The sequence below is a fragment of the Psittacula echo genome (assembly GCF_963264785.1).
Source record: "Psittacula echo genome assembly, chromosome: 6".
NCBI classification, from domain to species: Eukaryota; Metazoa; Chordata; class Aves; order Psittaciformes; family Psittacidae; genus Psittacula; species Psittacula echo.
Genome location: NC_137743.1, coordinates 65,115,893 through 65,131,155, shown reverse-complemented (window position 1 = coordinate 65,131,155; position 15,263 = coordinate 65,115,893). Strand labels below are relative to the sequence as shown.

General features: G+C 41.7%; 1 protein-coding gene across 1 annotated transcript in view; it reads left to right on the top strand.

Moving 5' to 3' along the window:
* Positions 1 to 2,829: 2,829 nt before the first annotated feature.
* Positions 2,830 to 15,263, top strand: part of STK39 (serine/threonine kinase 39) — a gene marked incomplete at its 3' end in the record, with an annotated part of 112,308 nt that continues 99,874 nt past the window's right edge. The window contains exon 1 of the mRNA XM_080621804.1: positions 2,830 to 2,969. Coding sequence (XP_080477930.1) covers positions 2,845 to 2,969 — 125 coding nt within the window. The 5' untranslated portion in view covers positions 2,830 to 2,844. The remainder of the gene's footprint in view (positions 2,970 to 15,263) is intronic.

Here is a 15,263-nt window from a genome sequence, read left to right as displayed (position 1 = left end):
AGCATGACCTAGACATGATGTCACCTGAACAGCACCCTGTCCCGTTGAATCTTAAAAGTATCCAATATTGGGGAATCCACCATTTCCCTGGGGAGATTATTCCAGTATTTGATTGTTCACATGCTGAAAAATACTCCTCTTGTGTCCAGTCAGAATGCAGGTGATCAGCTTTGTCAAGCAGGATTTGCTCATGGTGAATCCATGCTGGCTTTTCCCAATCATGTCCTTGGTTTGACCCCGGGAAAATTTGCTCCATAATCTTCCCAGGCACCGACAATTTCCTGAATCCTCCTTTCAGCCCTTCTCGTACATGGGGGGAGCAGTTCTAGTTTTTTTCTGGAATTCTCCACAAATTTCTAGAATCTCCAGAATCTGCAGATTGCTATTCTTTCCAGGGTCTGAAAAGTCTTGTGGAAGAACTATATTGCCTGTACTGCTTTGAACAGCAGAGTCTTCACTGCCAAAGGGCTCTTCGCCTATGTCTCCAGCAGCTTTTAGACAGCAGCTTGACCTACTGGCACAGATCAACTGCTTCAAGGTCTTGCTGTTGCTTTCTTCTCTATTTTGCCCAACTTTGAGGCTCTGATGTTCTTTTTGAGTTTTAACCTGAATGTGTGGAACATATCCCACAACTCCCACCGTTTATAAAATTGCTAACCTATAAAGTTCTTCACGTAAAAGCTGTTCTTTTCAATTAAACTACACAGGGCAGGTACACTCTAGAAATTCCCAAAGTTGTAGGATCAGTGGGACAAACTGGGACAATAATAGGGACAAAAATTACTATAACGGTATCAGATCTGAAGCAGCAGTTCAGCAGTTTGTATAGTGATATGGCAGGAGCATCACAGAAATTCAAGGCTCAGGAACTAATGACTCCCTACGCCACTGCCACCACCTGTAACAGCTGAGGACAGATGGAGAAGTTGGCTGTTTCCCACCAATAGTGAGTAACCCATTTTTCTGTGCTGTTTGATTTGGCCTGTGCTGTTGCTGTCTTACTCATATTTTTTCATGCTATTACTGGCAGAAAGGTCTTCTCTACCAACAAGTTTGTCTAGTCTTGACATTAAGCTTAATTGTGAATGACAATTTAATACTTCCTCTTCGAAGTCTTGACCTTTAGCTTTGTGGCAGGCAACTCTTAATGTGTATACATGAAATTATTTTAAGCGCCTAGCTTTTAAAAATGAGACTGAGCTGAATCATTAGCTTAGTACAAAAATGTGCAAGGTTTTTTCCTACTACTAGGAGCATTTATAATGAGCTTATCTGTTGCTTGTGAGAAAATGTAAGTTCAGTGCACAAATGATTCCATGTTTCCAAGTTGCTGATACACCTTTTGATGAAATGTTAAGCAGTCAGTGGTGGTGAGCTTATGCTTCATTCAGCTTTCTTAGAAACACAGAAAACCAGAATTAAGTTGCTTTCCTTTTTGGAATAAGCTTCTATTAACTGAAAGTCTTCACTGAATAAGCTACACAAAAATAGTTAGTAAAAGAGGGGTATCCTGAACCAAACTAGACTGAATGGAGTATCTAAGAGGCTGTGTTATGTGTTTCTTGTTGTGACTTTAAATCACACTTTATCATACTTCCTAACAATTTATGAGATTCAGTGCTGACTTTTGAGGCTTTCCTGCTCCCTGTATTTTCATTATTAGTTCTAATTACCTTAAATTCCTGCTGTAGTAAGAAGATTTTAAAATGTATTGAAATATTTTCTTCCCACTTCCAGATTTCCATACATCTTAAAATATAAAGCATTCAAAGTATGAGTGAGACTTTAGACTGCGCAAACAGCTATTTTCTGATTTATTTCCTAGTAAGTAAAATCCCGCTGATATTACACAAACACTGACACAACTAATAGGCAGAAAAGAAAATAACAAATACCTGTACTAACAGCAGTTTCATCTAACTTTTTTACTTTACTCTTTTCTTGTACAATGGGAAGCAGTAGGTAAGTTTAATAATTCTGATTCTTGTCCTGAGTTTAAATCGCTTGTTTTTCTCTGGTGAGCCAAGGAGGACATTTCTCAGCGTGCAGTCCCTCTCCGTGGCGTGAGCTGGGGCAGTGTCAGCACTGAGGTGACACGGTGCGCCTCTGCGACCCTTCCTTGAACATGCCACTCAGGCCAAATGGGAACTTAAAAGCTTTGCAGAACCGCAGCCCTCATCACTGATGACAGCAAATGCTTTTCTTAAGTCCTCAAACTTAATACAAGTCACCTCACAGCAACAGTGCTCGTGGCAACAACCCTTGAGAGCTATGCTCCAGAGCTGCCCATATGCTTATGTTACCGGCCTAACAGGTAACTTCCCTGCATCCCCGCCAGGAGATGTGGCTTCCCTCAAGCCTTTCCCTGCCCCGCGCTCAGCACCAGCCGGGCCCAGAGGGGCGCCCGGGGTTCTGCCGGCAGGGCTCGGCCAGCCACCCCTCGCAGCACCCCGCACCGCTTCCAGCCGCCGACCCGCGGGATGAGCGGGGAAGGACGATAGCTGGGGATGCGGCCAGCGGGCTACGAGTGGCCGAAATCAGAGGGGCCCCCCGCCGGAGCGCCCGCGCTTCTCCCTCAGCCAGGGGCACATGAAGGGAGCGACTACTGCGGCGCTGACACCAACTGGGGGCCGCCGGGCCCGAGCGCTGCTCTCGCTCTCCCCTCGGCGGCGCGGGGCGAGCGGCCGGGGCCGGCGGCGGCGCCCGCCTCTGCCTCCTCCCCCTCGGTGCCCTGCCTCCTCCCTCCGCCGGGCAGCCGGCTGCGCGGGGAGGCAGCGAGGCCGAAAGGTGTTGCTGGAAGGGAAGTTTGAAGAAGGTCGCCGGGTGCTTGTGCGCTCTAGCATCATGGCGGAGCAGAGCGAGTCACCGGTCCACGTCCAGCAGCCCCAGCCGGCGCCAACGCCAGCCGCCCCGGCCGTCGGCTGGCCCATCTGCAGGGACGCCTACGAGCTGCAAGAGGTTATCGGTCAGTGGAGCGGGAGATCGCGGGGTGCGGCGGGGGTGCTGTGGGGCGGAGGTAGGGGATGCTGTAGCGGCCGCTGAGCCGGCCCCAGGCCTACCGGCGCTCATCTTCCCGCAGGCTGGCCTCGCTCACTGCGGCGGACGCGCCCGGCACTGCAGTGGCGCTGCCGCCGGCTGCTGCAAACTTTATCCGCCCGGTAGCGGGCGGGCGGCGCGGCCCCGGGGGGCGGTGGCTCCTTCTAGAACCCGCCGCGCCCCGCCCGGTGTGGCTCGATGGAGGGTGTTAGTGTGCTGTCTCGTTGTCCTGTGGTGCATCGTCACCCGCCGCACTGGGGGTGTCTGAGCCCTCACCAGCTGGTTTGCAATGGGACCCCGGCAACTCCGCAGATGCGCTCTCTGTGCTTTGTGTGTGTGCATGTGTCGGTCTGTGGATGCACACGTGTGCGTGCATCCGCTCAGATTACTCTGCATTTTTCCGGTGGCTTTATGGGGGAGGTGGATCTCACCCCTATGTCTGCTGCTATCGTGGTGGCTTCCTTTTATTTTTCATGTATGTATATATATATATATATTCGAACCCTTTTTTTCCTCAGTGTTTAATCTGATGCCTCTTGGTCCAGCTGCCTGTGCCCAGTGGTGGCACATAGGGCAGAGAGGGGTTTCAGCTTGCTTCCACCTGAGCTTTTGCCCCGGATGAGGTTTAACCTGTCGTCTATCCGCAAGTCCTTGCAGGCAGGGTGTTTTCTGGTAGTGTGCTTCAGTGCTTTGCTCATGTGTCCAACTAATGCAGATCAGATATGTTCAGCCCCTATCACCTTCATTTGGATTGAGTAACTGTTGTTAACAGTATGTGTGATGGAAAGTTTTTCATATTCTGACCTCGATGTTGTTTGTTGCTAATGAACTTCTTTGAGAAAACTTGCTTTTGTTTCAGTGTAACATTTTACATCTCTAGCAAATGCTGCAAATGTCAAAGGCCGCCTCTAAGACTGTGATTGCTATTCCTGGTGGATGAGGCTATTTAAATGAAAGAAATCCAGGAGTCTTGCCTGCGTATGCTGTTGGTTAGTCTCAGTGTTGGGCATCAATTGCTAGTTGTCAGGCAGATGACAACCAGAACTACATGTTACTGATCTGTATTGAAAGTTGTGTGTACTCAGCTGTGTCATTAAGCTTTTATTTTCCACAGGCAGAAACAAAGTAGTTGAGAAGAGTACTTCTTCTTTAAAATGGAATGGCTTTCTTTAGACCCAGGTGGTGCCTTTGTATTTCTGTTTGCACTTGTTAGGCTTTGAAAAGGGACTAAAAGGAGGGATGAGGGTTCAGGTGTTCATGTCCTTGGAGGTGGCAGGCTTGGACCAAGATTGGTGCTCAGCGTCAAGTGAGTGCTGCCAGTGGAGACACTGCATGGGCATGGGTTTTTAGGCCAGAGAACTTTGTTTTACTGGGTTTGGAGAATGGATCTAAATTATCCAAGTGGAAGTGATTCTGATAGCATAACGTACATCTTTGCTGAGGAGTAAATCCTTTTTCTAAGGTAAAAGAGGTTTCAAAGGTGTTGGATTAATCCTTTTCTAGGGTGTGACATGAGTCGTAGGAGTTAAATAGTAGTTATTTTCTGTTGCAGTACCTGTAGAATGCCTGGGTGAGAGTGTAGTTTAGAAATTCCTTCCCAGTTTCTTTCCACTAAAAGTTTGCATCTTTTGATAAGTAAAATGTATTTCTAAATTTTTGTGTATCAGCATACAGCCATTGTACAGGTTGATGTGATACTGGCGTAGCAAGTACCTATCTGTAGTGAAACTTTATTGCTAGTTACCTACTGGCACTGTTAAATGTTGATATTCTTTCTTTAACTAAAGTGAGTGCCTAGTGAGGTCCGGTTATTTTGAACCAGATCCTTAGACATAGCTAATTTGGTTGACTTCCGTCAAACTTTCACTAAGCTTAGGTTGCTTACATGACTTTCAAACTCACTGAGATTTGTTTTATACCACCTGACTTACAAATTTTGTGCTTAGTCAATTACATCTTTCGATTAACACCTTGTATTTGTTGTCTTAGTTTATAGGAGACCCATGATGAGATTAATTTAGTCTCAGTACTATTAAAAATAGTAAAATCCAAAAAACATAGCAAACCACTTCCTCCCTTGTAAATTCTATGCATTTGACCAAATGTGGATATAATTTTGGATATGTTGGGTGAATTTTGTTGTTTTTAATGAAACTAGCAAGGGACTTTTACAGTGGTTTTTTATACCTAGGAAGGGGGGAATAATACAGCCTGAACTTGGTTCACCAGCAATTTATATCCCTCTGCATTGGCCACCTCAGGCTTAATTGCAGTGTGAACATGAGTAGTTACCATTTGCTGAAATAGAGCCATTCACCTCAGGAGAGCACTACATACCTCTCCCTGGGCAGTGTCTTCAGGGATGAGTTCAGTTACAACAGCCCTTTGCCAATTAAATGAGAAAAATAACGCATTGGAGCACCTTTATGGGCTTTGCAGGAGGAAAGGTACACACGGTTAGGTGCACCAGGACAGTTTAGCACACTTCCCAACAGCATAGGCTTTATATTGTATGGTATCTAGAACACACAAACAGGATTATTTCAATGGCCCATTTTAGGGGGAATGTAAAAGTTTTGGTGTTGATCAGAAAGTCAAAGTTTGTTGATGTTTGGGTTGTCTCCATCCTGTGGATTTAGCAGGTTGGAGAAGTTCTGCCTTTTTTCTGTGTGAGAATTGTGAACTTTTCTTAGTGTTCATCTGTGTCAGCCAAATGCTGTTTTGAAAACCAAGGCCACATGATACACATTTCAAATGATACTGCTTTTTTGCCTTTTCTGTCTGTTGCTTCCTCTGTGATGTTTGAGACATTCAAGTGTCTGTTAGCTGCCTTTAAGGAGTGTTTTGTCTGAGATGTTATTCCAACTTTGTTTTATTTTTGAGGTGGCTAGCCAGGTCTTTATGAACTCTTGGTGTGTGGTTTCATGATCCATTTAATCTGCTCTAACAGGCAGCTGTTGAAAGGAACACATAATCTGACAGAGAACTAGTTCTTGTGCTGGGTCAGTTTCCTGTCGGATCAGGTTCCCTATTTGACTTGCTGCATGATTGAGAGATGTGATGTGAGGAAGAAGCTCTTCCTGTTAATTCCTGTATACAAATATTTTCTGGAGCAGAAAGAAACCATTCTGATCACTCTCTGTAAAGGTATAGGGCAAAGAGTTAAGAAAAGAAGAAATCCTTACATTAGTTCAGATTGATAAAGGCTGTCCATGCACCAATACATTTGGGAGTTAGAAGGGGTTTCATAACTGTTAGAACAGGAGGATCCAAAAGAACCCTCTGCTAGGAGTTACTGTAATTGCGCTTAAGGGAGAGACAGGTTTAATTTAGTGAAGACCTGGGAGATCTCTTTCTATGATTTTAATGCATTAAGTTAAAATGTGCAGTGAATTTTAATGTATGTGCTCTTTTTTATTTGTTTTTGATAAGCTGGGTATAATTTAGCTAAAAAAACCCTAATAAAAGCAATATGGTGAGATATTTTCTCATTCAGGCTGGGTTTGTAACCAGGTATTCTGAATAACATAACTGATACAGATTTTTCTGAATTTATGTCACTTACATACGTGAGGTTTTCTCCTCCTCAGAAACAATATAAATCTTCACAGAACAAATGCGTAATCAGTAATTGATGTAAAAACCTGTAAACTGGGTAGTGTTAAAATTATATTTTTAACCTTTCAAATTGTAATGAGCCCTAAATAATTTGGATGAGATAAAGCAGCATTATTTTGGTTTTGTTTGTTGGTTTTTTGTTGTTTGTGTTTTTTTTTTTTTGTTTTGTTTTAAAAAAGTTTATTAAATGGATGTGAAAAAGTGGCTTTGCCTTGTTTTTGGAAAGCTACGTTGGAGTTGATGTTCTTCTGCTGGATGTAACTTACTGTTTGTCAGCCTGAGTTGATAATTGTGGAAGGAAGATTCTGTTCTGGAGAAGCAGTGGGCTATCTCGTGATTAGGCTGGGTGCTAGCTTTCATTATACAATTTTCTCTCCTGCTGCAACTGACGTGAAAAATTAATTTGGCTAGAAAACAGCCAGAATTGGTTGGAAAATAGATGGTTACTTCTACATGATGGATTATCTATATTGGCTGAAACTCATTAGAAAAGCTACCTTAGTTGAACTGAGGTTTTGGTCTAGTTTTGCCTTTCTAAATTTGAGCTAAAAAAATGCCTTGTGGTTTGTTGCCTCATAAGGTGCAGTGTTGCTCAGTCAGATGTGTTGGGACTTTGAGTAGAACAAGTTACCATTTGAGACAGTTTTGCTGTTTTTTATAGTTCTTACTGTAAGCAGAATGTGAGCCACTCAGTTTAATGGCTCTGAGGTCTTTGGTGTTTCTATGGGTTGTTATTTACTGTTTCTTTCCGCTTCCTTGCAGCATGTGTATTGCTAATGGCTGCTTGTCTGACTGAGTAGACTCTCCTATATTTGTTGTTATCAAAGATCTTTGACTCTAGGGAGGTCTCTGGTTATGATGCTCAGAACTGGTGTTCAAGTTGGTGCATGCTGTTTTGAAAACCCTCTCTACAGTTAAAAGTAGCTTTACAGTTCTGTGTTCTGTTAATCAGGCGCTCACCTCTCATTGATGCTTTCGAAAATGTCTTACCCCTTGTGTGTTTTTTTTTTCCTTTTTTTTTTTTTAAGTGTAAAAAAGCAGTTAAAGGGCTTTCTTTTACAGAAGTTTTTATGTATATGTTGCAGATTAGATTGGACCATGCTCAGTGAAATACCACACTGTAGCAACTAAAGCTATGATAAACTTTGACATTGTTCCTGCAGAGATTTCTTTCCCAAATCCCTGTAATTCTTGCATAAGAAGCTGCATAATTTGATAAGTAATACTTAGTGCTGCCTAAGATCTTTATTCTAAAACTTTGTGTAAAACAGAAAGATGTGCTTGCCTTAATCCTGCTCCAAAGCAAATTCTATTCCTTACCAATAAGTCTTAAAAGTTAACAGCAGCCTAAGCATTTTGTACATGTGGATATTAAATACAGGTTTTATAACATTAATTGGAACTTATTACAACTGTAGCTTGGCAGGAAGAGCTTATTATTTTGTAAATTAAAATCTTACATTTTGGGAAATAATTGGTCAAGATTTTCTGCCAGCTAATGACCATTTGAAGAAACTGGAAATATTAAGTCCTCGTCTATTATTTTAATAAGGAGTGGCTTTTAATTCAGTTAACAGAGTTAGGCTTTGTAAGTCATTCAGTGATAAAACTTTGTTGTTACAATAAAAAAATTACAATTCATGCAATTGGAGGCTTGTAAAATAAAATTAATCTTCTTCCTGACAAGAACCTGAATATATAAAAATAGAAATTAAGTGTAATTTGCTTTGGGTTTCCTGCAATTGCAAGTAACCAGCAAATAAAGCTTTTACCCTTGGAAGGGTAAAGGAGTATGTAACCAACACATCAGGCAGTTGGCTGATGCTATGTAATGATAATTTACAGAAAGTATGCTATGCTTTCCTGTTCCTGGAACCTGCCTACCTCCTTTATGCTTGGCCCAGCATAAAGAGATCTTTCTCTCTCCCTCCATCTAAGTTTTTTCCACAGATAAAGTCAAAAGCCTTTGATACCTGGAAAGTCCTGGCTCCATAGGAGTGCCTTCAGTGCTAGAAGAGGAGCGGTTCTGCTGGTGATCATGTGGAAATTTGAAAAGATTGCATGATCTTGATTCTCACTAAGCCTTAAAACAGCAAGGCTTCGCATCTTCAAATTGGAGCCACTGCTTGATAGCAGGGGCCAAGTTCAGACGTGGAGAGCAGTTTTAGGTTGGATGATGTGTTGCTCCAAAAGAACATTAGAACTGTTTTACTTTTTCATTTTTCTTCAGTGAAGAATCACTTTGCCTTAAATCAGAGACTAATTGGTTTTTTTCCAGGATCTGTTGGTCAATTGGAGACAAAACCACATTTGTTCTGGTGGGCTTGAGGGGAAAAAAGAGTGAGCTCTCCTTGCAAAGGAAATGTAGGTGGCTCGTATAGTGGCTACATGTGTAGGCCGTATTTTGATTTTGTGTGATGCTTTTGGTTTTCTCTCTCTTCCTCCTTCCCCCCTTCCAAAATAATTCAGAACTATAAGGCAGTGGTAGTAGAAGCTGGTTTTATTTCCAGGAATAATTTCAATTCCTGGCACTTGAAGAATGGACCTTAAAAATCAAGTCAAGTTAGTTACTCTGGTTAACTTCTTGGGTTTGCAGAAGTCGCTGGGATAGTACTGAGCAGCAGAGGAGCAATATTTTTGTGGAACGTGGAATATAAGTCTGTCACTAGGAAATTTGCTGGTGCCCGAAATGAAGAGCGAGATTTTCCCCTCCTCTCCCTGCACCCCAGGAAATCACGCTTGATAGAAGTTAATAGTGTTTACCTTGTGTAAATAAATAATTAGCTTTTTTTAATGCGTAGATTTTTACTTATTTCTTCCTTTTGCAGCACAGCCTTGCTGGTAGGATGAAATACTGACAGTTCTGCTAGATTTCACTGTTTCTTGCTAAGTTTGAAGGTCTTTAGGTGTGCAAAAAGATCGCATAGTTGAAGCTTATGGGTGTAAGAACGTTATCATCCAGGAGTGGCGGAATGAAGCAATGCTGGTATGAAATCCTCAAAAGAAAAATTTGCTTTAAAACATTTTTTTCTGCCTTCTTACCAGTCTCTATATGCGCAATACTGGGTTCTGTGTAGTTACGGAATCAACTTTGTAACTGAAGCAACCAGTACGTGTTGAGTGCTTATCTTTTGCCTTCTTTAATGGGGTTTGGCTGCTGTTTTCCCATACCTACTTCAGAGTTGTGTGGTGGTGATGTAGCTCTTCCTTCTTTCTGCCACTTGCTTTTCCTGCAAAGTGCCTCTTGCTGGAGACCATGCTGTGGTGTTTAACATGTGCCTGCGGCACTAGGTGCACTAGAAAAAAAAGATGCAGAAAAAATGCAGCTGCCTTGCACTGGGACAGAAAATGTAGTATTGAGACAAAAAAGAGAGAATATACAGGGAGAAACAAGCAATCGTGTGGTACCAGACAGTGCAGGAGGAACGTAAATTTTCCTGAAACTGTTGTCAAGTCAGAGTTACTTTGTGAGAGTTGGCTGCCTTTCAGGAGAGATAGATGGTTGGAGGATGTCAGTAAAGGAGGAAGAAGCTTAATCTTCATGGAGAAGTGTGCATGCCTCCTGGCATTTAGGTAGACTTCAGCTGACTGGTGACTGTTTTGTTGAAGGTTTTCAGGACAGTGGTGAGATGGTGATAAAGCTGATGAAGCTGGTGGGTTTTTAGAGTCCCTCTGCACAATTCCCAGGTGTGATTTTCCAGGGTTGCTGTTTGTGACAGTCCTGCTGCTTGTTCCCTAGGTAAGCTCAGTGAAAAATTTGAACAGTGTTCTTCATTTGTTAGCTGAAGTATTAAGTTTGTGTCACTGGTGGAGTTAATATTTCTGGTCCTTTACCCTTTTTCAGTGTCTTGACTAGTTATGTGAGTTTACCCAGCAGTTTGGTGGAACTCCAGTATGATAAGTTAGCTGTCTCTGTTAATCCTTTGTCTTTATGATTAACAGTTTGTGAATTATTTTATCAGCCTAATTGTTCCTGTGGATGTCTAATGGCCTCTGAGGTACTCTGATTAGTAGTGAAATACAAGTGAAACTTGAGGATGTCCTATAAGGGTGATGTAATGGTGGTGCTACATAGCTTTTAAGCTGAACAGTGCTAACACACATAAAGAGAAATGGTCACCAGAAGGAGACTGAAAATTGGAAACTTTTTATTGTTCCTAGTCATGCTGTCAGAAGTAGTGTGAACTTAAAGATCTTAAAGGTTAAGAACAATTTTGAATGTCTGAGAGTTTTCTTAATAGGAACAAATAATTATTACAGATGTAACCAGACTGTGCCAAGTATACCTGCTTCAAGGGAGGTGGTACAAAAATACTTAATTTAACAGACCAGAAAAATATTGCGTATTTACTTGTTGGTTTCTGTCCTGTACGAGTAATATGGGCAAAATTCTTCACAAAAGCATCACAATTCAGTTATAAAGTTGCTTTTCTGTTCTCATTTCTTTGCTTTGAAGACATTTTATTACAGAGACTGGACTTAAACTTACAGTTTATTCCTGGTAGTGTCATGTGTTTCCAGCCTCTGAACCACTTCTGGCTAATATTAAGAACTTCATTTATATTGCTCCAAATCTTCCATTTTTTGAGAAGGACAAGAAATGTGTGTTTTTTGCTTGTAGTGCGTGGCCACAATAGACTCAAATTCTAGCAGGCATGTTCTGTTGGGGTGTACTGGCTGAAGATACTTTGTAGCTCAACACTGCAGTATTAATTAGAGATCTTCATGACAGTGCAGTAGCAATACTGCCTTTGTTTTCATAGATTGCTGTTCTTCATTCTCAGAAGAGAATGATGCACTATGTGGTGACATCCGGAAGACTTGGAAAATATTGCATTCATGTTATTAGAATTGTTCCAAGTGTTTACTTTCAAACTAAATGAGAAACAATAAAATATGCCACCTAAATCAACACCAGCATTTGTTTATAGTGCTACTTCAGAAAAGAATAGTAATTCTCTTTTAACAGCTTTTTTCTGGGCAAGAAATCTGGTTCAGCATAGCAAATCTTCAACATATCCTGCTTGCATAGGGTAGAGTTAAGCACAGCTTAACTCCCAGGCACAGCTACAGGTTGGATGGAGAAGTGGTTCAGAGCAGCCCTGCAGAGAAGGACTTGGGGGTGTTGGTCAGTAAGAAAATGAACATGAGCTGGCTTCAGTGTGCGCTCGCAGCCCAGAAAGCCAACCGTATCCTGGGCTGCATCAAGAGGAGTGTGACCAGCAGGTCGAAGGAGGTGATCCTGCCCCTCTACTCTGCTCTCGTGAGACCTCACTTGGAGCATTGTGCGCAGTTCTGGTGTCCTCAACATCAAAAGGACATGGAACTGTTGGAACAAGTCCAGAGGAGGGCCACGAGGATGATCAGGGGACTGGAGCACCTCCCGTATGAAGACAGGCTGAGAAAGTTGGGGCTGTTCAGCCTGGAGGAGAGAAGGTTGAATGGAGACCTCATAGCAGCCTTCCAGTATCTGAAGGGGGCCTACAAGGATGCTGGGGAGGGACTATTCATCAGGGACTGTAGTGACAGGACAAGGGGTAACGGGTTCAAACTTAAACAGGGGAAGTTTATATTGGATATAAGGAAGAAATTCTTTACTGAGAGGGTGGTGAGGCACTGGAACAGGTTGCCAAAGGAAGTTGTGAATGCTCCATCCCTGGCAGTATTCAGTGCCAGGTTGGATGAGGCCTTGGGTGACATGGTTTAGTGTGAGGTGTCCCTGCCCATGGCAGGGGGGTTGGAACTAGATGATCTCAAGGTCCTTTCCAACCCTAACTATTCTATGATTAAGCAGCGTTGTGTGCAGCTCAGATGATACCCTGCTTTTGGTCCGCAGAGAATACCATATATCAAGTTATTGTGTAGCTATGCAGAGCCATTTCCAATGTGAGTTTTGCCTTAGAAATATCAAGATTTTTAAGCCTACTGAATAATGGTTTCTGTATTGATGATGAAACAAGAGGGGGAATGAAATCACAATCCTTATTTCTTTTCTGAATATATTTTAATTAGATCATTCAGCTTGTCTTACGGGGAAAAATACCTGGCCAGGTGACACAAACAAGTATTTAAAGATATTAGAGCATATGATAGAAAAGGGGTTTTGCTTTTATTTTATATTTTATTAGGAAGAACTCATTCTGTATTAGAAGAGTGCTAGAGAAAGAAGATGTTTCCATACATCTGTGAACGCTGAAGGAGAAGCTTTATTTTTGAGGCAGTGTCATATACGTGTATTTGTTACGATAAGATGCCATTGCTGTTTAGACTGTAGTTCATATTAAGTGCTGGGTTAACTTTTTTCTTCCTTAATACAAAAAGGGTAATTTACTTTTATTTCCTTCCCCCATCCGCAGTAAATCTTTGTCGTGTAGACAGCTGTATTTCAAAATAGCTGTTTCTTCAGGTATGTTTTTCAGAGTATGTTTACTGTAGGGCTTTTCTTTGTGGTGGTCTGAAAACTCCCAACTAAATGAGGCTTGGATGGGCAGGTAAGAAGGAGATGGGAAACCATGGAAACCTTAGCTGTGCTGATTGTGTCTGAGCTTGGACAAACAGCCTGTGCAGGGAATCTCTCATAACACAGTTTTTCCTCAGCTTTATACTTCAAACGTGAGCCTGCAAAACTTCAGCATGTCTGTGACCACAGAGGTGATTAAGGGACTGGAATATACTTCATTTGAAGCTGAGAGCTGGGACTATGCAGTCTGGAGAAGAGAAGGCTCAGGGGGATCTTACCAGTATGGGTAACTACGTGATGGAGGGGAATGAAGAAGAGGGAGTCAGACTGTTCTTATTAGTGCCAGGGACAGGACAAGAGACAGCAGACACAAATTAAATCTGGTGAATCTCAGTCTTAACGCAAGAAGACTTTAACTCTGAGAGTGCTCAAACACTCCAACAGGTTGCCTGGAGAGATTCTGCAGTCTCCGTCCGTGGGGATAATCAAAACCTGGCTGGGCAACCTGCTTTAGCTGATCCTGTTTGGAGCTGGGGGATTGGGCTAAATGATCTCTAGTGAACACTTTCAGTCTAAGCGGTTTTGTGATTCCATGGCTTGAAACAATTTTTGGTGGTATCTTTGTGTGAAACAGCAGAAAAATACTTGGTTGAAGCTTTGCTCTTTCGAAGAGCATCTTAAATTTAGGAAACAACTCTGACAAAAGTTTCCCTCCTAACAGAAAGGCAGATATGGAGAATATTTGCAGATAACAGATTGATTCAACACAGGATTTCATTAGTATCTTAGTTGTGTTTAGGTCTACAAGTTTGTGGGGAAATGGAAGCAGATAAGGGGAGTGAATCAGTCAATGCTGAGGCCTCTACAATGCAGTCCTCTACCCAGAACTGGTCTGAACCATTACATCTTTCAGAGATTAGAGCATGTTTCTGCTGGGGCAGAACTTTCAGTTCAGGTTCTTCCAAAGACACACACAAGAGCCACTCTGCAAAGCAAACAGAAGCTTTGTGAGGAAGATCAAGGAGAGGGTATTCACTTCAAAACCGCCCTGTTTGCTCTAAAACAAAATGCAATGGAATAGAACTAAGTGCATGTTGGTGTTCTTTGATTTCCCTCTAATTTCAAATACTTTATCAGTTATTCCTCTTTTTTTTTCTTCTCTCTGGAAATTTTTAATTTCTCTTGTGTTTGATGGGAGGCTTTGCCCTGCAGAACTGAATCCTGGTATGTGTATTTCTAAATTGCATTGTTGATCCTTTTGAAGTATTACTGTTAAAATTTTCCTGTGAAACTCTTGTGTGGACTGTTCATGTTAGGATAAAACTCTAGACCTTTGAAACAACAAATTTGGGTACAAAACTTTGAAGAGAAGAATGATGTCAGATTTCTCTTCTGAATAAGCTTCTTTGGTTTAAATTGACAGTGTTACCTGATGTTCTTTTGTTGTGCAGCTGACTGAATGATAAGTTTATTTTAACAGCTTTTCAAATGAATGTAGGAAACAAAAGCTACTTTTTGTGGTGCATGTGTTTGAGTGAAGTGTTCATGCTTCTTCAGATTAGTGAAGGAAAAAAGAAATGCCCCTCCTGAAATGCTTTCTGGAGGGCTAATGAGGTAGAGGAGGGATCTCCTGGATTTCTTGTAGAAACCCTGTCTTCTACAGAAGCCCTGGGGATATTGTATTTTTTTTTTATTTTTTTTACTTTTTTTGAGAATAGACTGTTTGAAGGCCATGATTTTTTTTTTTTTTTTAAAGAAGGAAAACATGTTTAAGAAGTACATTGAAGTAATGTGGGAAAAGACACTTTTGCATTAACCTTGTAAGAACAAATTCTCCCCAAATGTGAGTAAAATTCACCTAATTTGCTAAAACCCTGTAAAGCCAGAAATTGTTAAGATCTTTCACATGTACTTCAAAGGTTTTTTCTTTTAATGTTCTTTTTTATTTATTTTTCCCCTATGTAACACTGTATGAATGCTGAGAAAAAGGTTAAATTAAAAAAGTGAGACCTGTTAGGTCCTTGTTGTAGTCTTTGACCTAACCACAGCATATCAAGACTGCAAGAAACTGTCTCAGTTTTATACAGATGTTCTTTCATACGGCTTTTGGTTCTGTGAATTGGATTGCAAGGTTTTGGTACAAGTGTAA